General features: G+C 30.5%; 1 protein-coding gene across 4 annotated transcripts in view; it reads left to right on the top strand.

The window, feature by feature from the left end:
- Positions 1–2,892, top strand: part of LOC100198529 (mannan-binding lectin serine protease 1) — a 40,026-nt gene extending 37,134 nt beyond the window's left edge. For all 4 annotated transcript variants that reach the window (XM_065798214.1, XM_065798216.1, XM_065798215.1 and 1 more), the window contains 2 exons: positions 1,123–1,250; positions 2,059–2,892. In XM_065798214.1, coding sequence (XP_065654286.1) covers positions 1,123–1,250; positions 2,059–2,533 — 603 coding nt within the window. In that variant the 3' untranslated portion in view covers positions 2,534–2,892. The remainder of the gene's footprint in view (positions 1–1,122; positions 1,251–2,058) is intronic.
- Positions 2,893–10,104: the final 7,212 nt, after the last annotated feature.

Raw genomic sequence — 10,104 nt, 5'->3', positions numbered from 1 at the left:
ATTGTGACAGGTTGTATTTATGAGTAACAGATTTTGTCAATGAATACCATCAACAGTTTTGGGTATCATCAACAGGTCTAGTTAATGGGCACCATCAACAGGTTAGGCTATTACTTTCTCTATCAACAGGGGAGTATAATAATCAAAATTTAAAGTTTATATATTTTTTGAAATCTGTTTTGGTTTGTGAGAGTTTTGGGCTCATTTTTTTACTTTTTGCTATTGCAATAGCTCTCTCTAGTTTTAAGTTTAAATGGTAAACCTTAAAACTCTCTCTAAAGAGTTTTGAGTTGGTTTACCATGGAAGCTAATATATATATGTAAATGATTTATGCTAAATTGCAGAGATGAAATAAGAATTAATAATTACATTTAGGTGTTGGAAAGGTGAAACGAGGTGAAATGGATGCAAAAAGGATTAGCATAGACATAAATAAAACAAAGTTTATTCTTTTCTAATGCAACCTATGTTGTGCATTTTAAAGTCAAGAATAAGCGAGTAGAAAATACTGGATAGTGGTCATGGGGAGTGTGTAGGATAGGAGTCAGAACAAACACTATTGTTTGTACAGTTTGTAAATAATGGGTTTACAATAGTGGTATACAAGGTGCTCATAATAATGTTGGTTTCTTTATTGGTTTTATAAAGCAGCCGTGGTGTAGTGATTAGAGTTCTGACTTCAGAACTGGAGGTCCATGGTTCAAAGCTCTGGCCATATATGCATCAATGGTAAGGAAGGAGGCGTAAACTTCTTGGTTAAATGTTATTCTGCTGTGCTCTGTGAAATGACTGTAAGGACTTCTCGGACCACCTAAGTAACTTGAAAAAAAAGATTGTAAATAAGGTACTTTTAATGAGAACAGCAAGTTTTTTTATGTCAGGAATACAATGGGATTAGTTAGTGAAGCAGAAGAGAGATAAAGGGTTTCGACTAAGTTCAGATAATTATCTCTAGCATGTTGCAACTAAGACTAAACAGTCTGTGATTGATGTTGACTCGATTAAAGCTCAATATTGATTAAAATAAACGACATATGTAGTAAATGTTTTCACTATTTTTATTTCTATATTACTAGAGAGAAAAAATATGGGAAATAAATATTTAAAAAAATTTATTTTAGGTAAAAGAAATTCGAGTCAGCCAAAAGTTTGATTATGGCATCCATAGTGATGTTGCATTGGTGCGGTTATCTTCTGAAGTGGTTATGTCTGGGGATATTCAACCAATATGTTTGCCAAGTGAAAAAACGTGAGTGGCTTACCCATGAGCTGTGTTTGTGAATTGTCTTTGTATTATATTTTGTCGCAATTAGTGTTCAAAAAATAGAAAATATTTTTCCTTTATTTTATGTAGTTTTGTAATTAATAATCTAATAGTTTGAAATATTATTCCAGTAAAAAAAAATTTTTTAAAAAAACGGTTTTAAAAGAGGTTTTAAAAAAAAACCTCTTTTAGAAAAAATCGTTTCACTCTCTTTTAACCCAAGTTTAATAAATTAAAATAACTGATGTCCCACATTTCATGCAGCATGTTTTATTTTTTTTAATACTATTTTTTTATTCTCCGTTGTATGTTTAGGTTAAAATTATGTTAAAATTATTACTGGTTTTCCTAATAATAGCACCAAAACTGGTTATCCTATTAAACGGCACATTCCTTATGGCAATCTAAAATTTACTAAAAACTTAATCATAGTGTTCCACTTTTAAAAACTTCTAGCTTCCCCTCGAATTACCCTTCCCCCCCCCCTCCCTCACACAGCTTTTTTTTGTAAAATTATTTATATTTTTATTAGTATAAATTAATATAATATTGGTATTTATCAATATTATTTTCAAGTAATGTTAAAGTAGTATTATAGTATTTCTCCAGTTATGAAATAATTTTTTGGATCTCTTAAATTTGTTAGATCTCTCGTAAAAAATAATTAGTTTGATCTTTCCTAATTCATTTATGAAATAATATTTTGGATCTATTCTATTATTGTGCAATTATGCTAACGCTGTTGTAGCGTACGTATGTATTATGCAAAAAGGTTGTAACAATTTTTTTTTAGACATCGCCATTTATTTCGCGCAAAGAAAAAAGTGGTATCAATTGGTTGGCAACACGAAAGAATTCAGAAAAAAACTGATCGATGTCTTGAAATAGAACCCAAAACAACATGTAAGCAACACTATGATAAATTGCATATAGACTTACACACAAACAGGTATAAAACAAGCGATGGTCGTGAAAAACTTATGCCTACAGATCTTATTTGCGTTAAAGAATTGCCTCGAGGAAATAGTGACTTATGCAAAATTATGCCAGGCAGCGGTCTTGTAGCATACCATGAAGAATCTAAAAAATGGTACCTGGGGGGGATTTTAACTTGGAGCAGCGATAAACTGCAAGACTGTAAAGAAACGATGACAGCGTTTAGCATCTACTCTCAAATTCATCGTTATGTTCTATGGATTCAATCACGAACCAAACTCAATTTAAATTACCCTGATACAGATTATGTTCCACAGGAAATTAAAAGTTGATAAACAAAACTGGTTTTGCTAGTCAAAAATTAACAAAGTTTGTTTTGATAATACGATGTAAAAGTTATACCATAAAAGTTACCTGACCGTATTCGAAACTTTTCATAATCGAAATTTCGATAACCACTTATGGTTGCCTGATGGTTGTAGATATTGTTCTGTTGCTTATTGCGCTACGATCGTATTTACTCCGCCAACATTTTCTTATAACAAATTAATATATATGCACATATGTATTTTAACTTTAGAGAAATTATTTATTGTTGATATTTAGATTTTATGTCATTCTTAAGTAAATTTGTACTTATTGTTTTTAATTATTATTTAATTCTCGAAAGACGAATCTTTTAAGACATAAACTTTAGTTATTTTTTGTTGTCATTCTATTAAAAGTTTTCAAACCGAGTAGGTGCTGGTAACTAACTAGCCAAGGAGGATCTGGTAACTAATATTTAAATAATGGGTAGGGCTGTCGAAAATCATATATGAGTACCCGTTGAACGAACGCGGGTATCTATTATAAAGAGAATATTTTTTATAAATGTTGTACCTAAAAACAGTCAAAAACATTTCAACATGTCATTTATTTAGAAATTTTGTTTTCACTTATCTATAACTTTTGTTTTACCTTAAGTGTCCAGGTTACACAAGTCTTAAGTGCCCAGGTTACTCAAGTCAAAAGAGTGGAAAGAGCGCATTGAGTGGGCAAATCAAGAGATAGTAAACTACCAAGCACAATAGTTTTGAAGCTATAAATTACCAAAACAAAAACAAAATTCTAAACGCCGTGAAAAACTTGCGTTGGACTGGTGGTGGACTTTGGCTGGTGTATTTATTAATGAAGCTGAATAAATACACCAGCTCCACGCAAAAGGAAACTATTGAGAGTCGTAAAAAGTTATGGGAGGAAGTAAAAAGACTACGAAGTGAAGGCAAGTATGCTGTCATAAAATATGATAGAATTATTTTGCAGAGAATTTAAACACCCAAACATTAAGTTTTAAAAAGAAATTTTTCTAAAAATAAATGCCCCTAAAAAAAAAGCAGCATGGGATTAGTGATTTTGAATCCATAAGTTTCAACTTTTCTGAAATTAATGATAATAAAAATATAAAACTCGATATAAATTTTTTCCAACACTTATGAATTGCTCCCATCACTATCCAAGCGAATTAGGAGGGTTTCATTTTTAAAATGTTTGCGACAAAAATCTAAATAAAATTAGAACTCTTCACGTAAACATTCAAAGCCTTAATAATAATTTTGAAAAACTTTTCCATTTGTTTGAGGAAGCAAAAAATTGTTTTAATATAATTTGTTTGACTGAAACGTGGATTTCGAATAATTTAAATGATACTTCAAACTTTTATATTCCTCATTTTAAATTTATTTCTCTCTAAAGGTAAGTAAATAAACGCGGCGGAGGAGTTGTTATATATGTAAATGAAAACATTGTTTATAATGTTAGGAATGATTTAAGTGTATATGATGGCGATAAAGAAATTTTAACTATTGAAATTATAAACAATGAATCAAAAAACATTATTAAGCTGCTGTTATCGACCACCTGACGGCGTGAGTGAGAGCTTGAGCATTTTTTTTGAAGAAAGTATTTTTAAAAAAGGTGTTAAAGAAAAAAAAAAAGATTTCCATTATTGAAGACCTAAGTATGAACTGTTTTCTATACAGTGAAGATAATAAGATTAAAAACTTTTACGATTCTTTTTTCGAAACTGGAGCAATCCCTTTGATTAATCGTCCAACCAGAGAAAAAAAAACTCAGCGTCTTTGATTAATAATATCATTACAACAGATATATCCGACAATGCTGTTCAAACATGTATCCTAAAATCGGATATATCTGATCATTTTCCAATATTTTTGTTGCTTAAGTCAAACTCTGAAAATATAAGCAAATCAAATATGATTAAAAGTAAATTTGCGGCCGTGGCGCAGTGGTTGGAGCGCTTGCTTTAAAGCAGGAGATCCAGGTTCGAAACGAGCTTTGGACATATTTTTGCGTCACGGTAAGGAAGGAGGCGTGAACTTCCTGGTTAAATGCACTTCCACGGTGCTCTGTGACAAGACCGTTAGGTCTTCTTGGGGCACCTAAATAAAAAAAAAAAAAAAAAAAGCACTTTTAACGAAACCAATACAAAACAATTTAAAAACCAATTATCACTCCACACCTATCCAAAAATGGTCCCAACCTCAATTTTGAGGACCAAAAAACGACCTATTGGACATTAATCTGCAAGGTCTCTTGTATCACCAGATGTAAAAATTAAAATCTAATCTCTATAGCCTAAGGAGAAAAACACATTTAAAGTTTTACAGCTCTTTGCACTACTGATTGCACTTGGAGCTCCGTTGTAAATCTATTTTGTTTTTTTTTTCAATTTTGGGTTATGGAGTTTTTAAAAAATATCAAAAACTCTTTACATATATGTGTTGGCTATAATCTGACAAAAAATCAGCTCTTTAACACTTGTGGTTTGTGTACAGGGACCTAAATTATAGAGTATAGCACTAAAACCTCTTCAAAAAGAGACAACGGATGCTTAACGTTTTTATTATAACCTTATTATTGACTATGGAAGTTTCAAAATTTAATAAAATGAAGCCTTGGCATGTATCTTTTAGGCAAAAAAAAATAGGAGCAAGATATCTTTTATCTGTGAAAAGATATAGCTCTTAAAGTAGAAACCTCGCCTTTGAAAAAGCGGCCAAAATGTAGCAGTTTTTTGTGGTTTTTATGTCTTTTAAAGATTCAAAGTTACATCAAATAACTAGTCTAGTAACAATATGAGGTGACTAGTGGATATGGGATTCTATGGTTGTTAGACATCACATCTGTGTGTACTTTGTCTGCAAAAAGAGTGCTTTTTTTTGACCTTGTTTGTACAAAAGTAAAAGCAAAAAACACATAGAGAAATTTTTTTCTAGTTGTTCTGAATTTAAAACGCATAAAAACCTCTTTTTGTTTTAGTAGTTAAACCCACAGGTTTGCTTTGTTGTTTTTTCTAAACATTATTGACCAAATATTGGAAATACACACAATAATAACAACTTCTTTTATTTAAATAGGAAATATATCTTTACTGAATTGGGTTTTAATAAGATATCAAACAGAAGAAAATCCCATATAACCTTAATCTCCCATTGAAAAAACACATACACACAGACATGAAATGATTTCCTTTAAAAAAATTTAGTTTATGGTGTTGTTGTGATGTTTATTACTTTTTCTTCAAATTGCTGTTGATATTTTTTTATTTAGTACTTGCAAAATAAGCTATATACTATAAACTTAATAAATATAGTTTTTAATATAAACAAAAATTTCAGACAAGAATATTTATTATCAACAAATCTTGTCTCAAGTATTTCTAGAATGAAATTCTAGAAATCACTGTTTAACTGTTAAAAAAAAAAAGAATTATTTAAATAATCCAATTCAAAGATTCTTGCTGTTATAGTCAATAACACAATTCAGTAACTGGCTTCCATAACTAGGGTGATCAGGGTTTCTTTTGTACCTTGCCAATTGAGCACTGAAGATTGAATGCAAGGTTTCTATTGATTGCTCACTAAAAATGCCCAATACCGAACCCTTTAGAGCAATAAATTCAGGAACATGGTAGAACACTGCATGGGCTTTTGGAGTGACTGAAACTAAGAGTTGAAGATATGAGTTCTTAAAGTCTTTGATATGTTGAACATATGCAGTATTTAATGTCCTTCCAAAACAGGAGCTAACAACACTCTTAAAATGTTGGAATGTTTTTACAAAACCAAGCATGTGTTCTGCTTTTTCGCTTTCAACAATTCTCTGCAAAACATCTATGTTCTTCAAAAGCTTATGACAATCATTTCCAATAAACTCTCCACCATGATAAGGTTGCAATTTTAATTTGAGAAGTAATGGCCAATCTTTGCCTTTAGGCCATATCTTTAGCATTGATTTGTAAAGATGATTTACAATTCTAAGGAGAAGATGAAGTTCCATTGGGGGAATAAACTCAATAACTTGTTTGACATCTTCTTGGTCAAATAATGGATTATGAACAACATTATGAAAATCTTTTGCGCACATTTTTCCATTCCCTTTCTCAATGAATGCTTTGTATTGCATCTTAATGGATCTGAAGTTTCTTGGAGTTCCCTGTTCTTTGAGGTCATCAGAGTTAACATCACACCAACAGCAAGGGTGTTTGCTTGAGTGAGACTGATTGCCACAAATGATATTGGCTAACTTCATGTCACACGCAATAATAAAAGGCACATCAATTTTCCCAATTAAACTTAAAATATTTTTGAAATTTTCATAAGTTTCTGAAACATTTTCAGCAACAGCAACAAGTAGCTGACGCTTGGCACTTGTTTCTTTCCCATGTTTTACAGTCAGTAAGCTTTTGTCATTTGAGGCTGAAGTTTTTGTGACATTTCGACATCCAACATTGGAGATAACACTCAAGCTGAACTTTAGAAAAGATCCTCCACCATCAATACCTAGTTTGATAAGAGGCGATGAAGTGATTGTTCTAACACTGAGAATTGAGTTATAAAAATCTCCTAAACTCCTGCAATGAACAACATCCACCAAATCATGAACAAACATGTGTTATTCCTCTTTTGACTACACTGAGACAGTTTGAGCATAGTTTATCAAAGCTACTTGATGTTTCTTTCAAATCTTGATTGGTTAAAAAAGTGAGCTTTGTAAAATGTCCTTTTAGTTTGCCAACTTGGCAAATTAAACAATTACAAGAATCCAATCTTCTGGTCTTTGGTCTAATAATCACTTTGTTATAGTCATGAGGCTTGGGAAGAGGCAAGTTTCTATCACCCTTGCCATGCTTTTGTACCATCGCTCTGCAGGAATTGCATATGCCCAATGGAACTCTATCATACTTAAAGTCAATAAAATTTACAGAAAAAATATCTAGTATCCTTTCCTTGATGAAATCAGTAATATGTCTGTCACATTTTGAAAAACAAAAAAAGCATACAGATTGCCGACAATCATGATGAGTTTTTCTTTTATATGGCATTTCAATGGTTGAAAAACTGATCTTTGAAAAATAATTTCAGTACAAGCTTGTGTTGATAAAAAATCTTTTTAGTTGTTTAGGTTTTAATTACTTTGAAGTTGCGGCTTTTGTAATTACTTAAAAGTAATTACTTTGAAGTTGTGGCTTTTGATTTTTAAATAGTAGAAACAAACTTGGTCAGAGCAATAAAAGATAGGAGGTCTAGGAGGTACTTAAAAACAAAAAAAAAAGCACAACAAGGTTATGCATTTTTGATTTATATAAAAAAAACTTGATTCTAACATTAATACTGAAATTATTTTATAAATTACCAACTAATTTTGAATTTACAATTCAAACATAATTTTTACAATAAGAAAAAAGTTGTTATTATATCCAATTTTTCAATAATGTTTAGAAAAAACAACAAAGCAAACCTGTGGGTTTAACTACTAAAACAAAAAGAGGTTTTTATGCGTTTTAAATTCAGAACAACTAGAAAAAAATTTCTCTATGTGTTTTTTGCTTTTACTTTTGTACAAACAAGGTCAAAAAAAAGCACTCTTTTTGCAGACAAAGTACACACAGATGTGATGTCTAACAACCATAGAATCCCATATCCACTAGTCACCTCATATTGTTACTAGATTAGTTATTTGATGTAACTTTGAATCTTTAAAAGACATAAAAACCACAAAAAACTACTACATTTTGGCCGCTTTTTCAAAGGCGAGGTTTCTACTTTAAGAGCTATATCTTTTCACAGATAAAAGATATCTTGCTCCTATTTTTTTTTTGCCTAAAAGATACATGCCAAGGCTTCATTCTATTAAATTTTGAAACTTCCATAGTCAATAATAAGGTTATAAAAAAAATGTTAAGCATCCGTTGTCACTTTTTGTGACAACGGATGCTTATGGATGAGGTCACTTCCGTTGTCACTTTTTGTTGGTTTGAGGTTTTAGTGCTATACTCTATACTTTAGGTCCCTGTACACAATCCACAAGTGTTAAAGAGCTGATTTTTTGTCAGGTTATAGCCAACACATATATGTAAAGAGTTTTTGATATTTTTTAAAAATTCCATAACCCAAAATTGAAAAAAAAAACAAAATAGATTTACAACGGAGCTCCAAGTGCAATCAGTAGCGCAAAGAGCTGTAAAACTTTAAATGTGTTTTTCTCCTAAGGCTATAGAGATTAGATTTTAATTTTTACATCTGGTGATACAAGAGACCTTGCAGATTAATGTCCAAGAGGTCGTTTTTTTGGTCCTCAAAATTGAGGTTGAGACCATTTTTGGATAGGCGTGACTCCTACACTGGAAGCATATTAACTTTCAGACAAAATTTATGATAATTTTTTTGAATCATTTTATTCCGCGTAAAACGCTAACTTTCCTATCATTGTAAAAACAATAATCCAAAACATATAAACAACCAATGGGTGACCAGGGTTTTAAAATCATCAAAAATAAAACATTTTTATTTTTCATGATGTTATAAACTTTTAAAAAATTTGAAAGCATTAAATGTCAATATATCCAAAATTTGTTATTTATGCTCAAATATAAACTTAGACTGGTTCCTTCTTTTCAAAGAATTTTTTTTAAAGTAGCAAAAATAGATACCATACCAGAGGAACGAGAAACTTCAACGTACCTTTTAAAAAAACTAATCTCTCGTACTTTGCCATTTCGTACCGTGGTTCTTATCTATATAACAAATTAATATCAAAAAATACTCAACTGAAAAAATCGAATAACTTAAATACTCTGAAAACGTTATTAAAAGATTAGTGTTGTGACCAAAACTAAAAATTGTAACTAACTTAACTAAAAAAACCGTTACTAAAATTACCCAACTAACTTTTTAGTCTAACTAAAATTAGTCGACTAACTTTTTAGTCTAACTAAATTTAGTCGGCTAACTTTTTAGTCTAACTAAAATTAGTCGACTAACTTTTTAGTCTAACTAAATTTAGTCGACTAACTTTTTAGCGTAACTAAATTTAGTCGACTAACTTTTTAGTCTAACAAAATTTAGTCGACTAACTTTTTAGTCTAACTGAATTTAGTCGACTAACTTTTTAGTCTAACTAAAATTAGTCGACTAACTTTTTAGCGTAACTAAATTTAGTCGACTAACTTTTTAGTCTAACAAAATTTAGTCGACTAACTTTTTAGTCTAACTGAATTTAGTCGACTAACTTTTTTGTCTAACTAAAATTAGTCAACTAACTTTTTAGCGTAACTAAAATTAGTCGACTAACTTTTTAGTCTAACAAAATTTAGTCGACTAACTTTTTAGTCTAACTGAATTTAGTCGACTAACTTTTTTGTCTAACTAAAATTAGTCAACTAACTTTTTAGCGTAACTAAAATTAGTCGACTAACTTTTTAGCGTAAATAAATTAGTCGACTAACTTTTTAGCATAACTAAATTTAGTCGACTAATTTTTTAGTCTAACTAAATTTAGTCTAACTTTTTAGCGTAACTAAATTTAGTCGACTAAATTTTTAGCGTAACTAAAATTAGTC

Source organism: Hydra vulgaris, chromosome 05 (assembly GCF_038396675.1).
Source record: "Hydra vulgaris chromosome 05, alternate assembly HydraT2T_AEP".
In the NCBI taxonomy this organism is placed as follows: Eukaryota; Metazoa; Cnidaria; class Hydrozoa; order Anthoathecata; family Hydridae; genus Hydra; species Hydra vulgaris.
The sequence above is the reverse complement of the archived record's forward strand: the minus strand, read 5'-3'. Positions and strand labels throughout refer to the sequence as shown.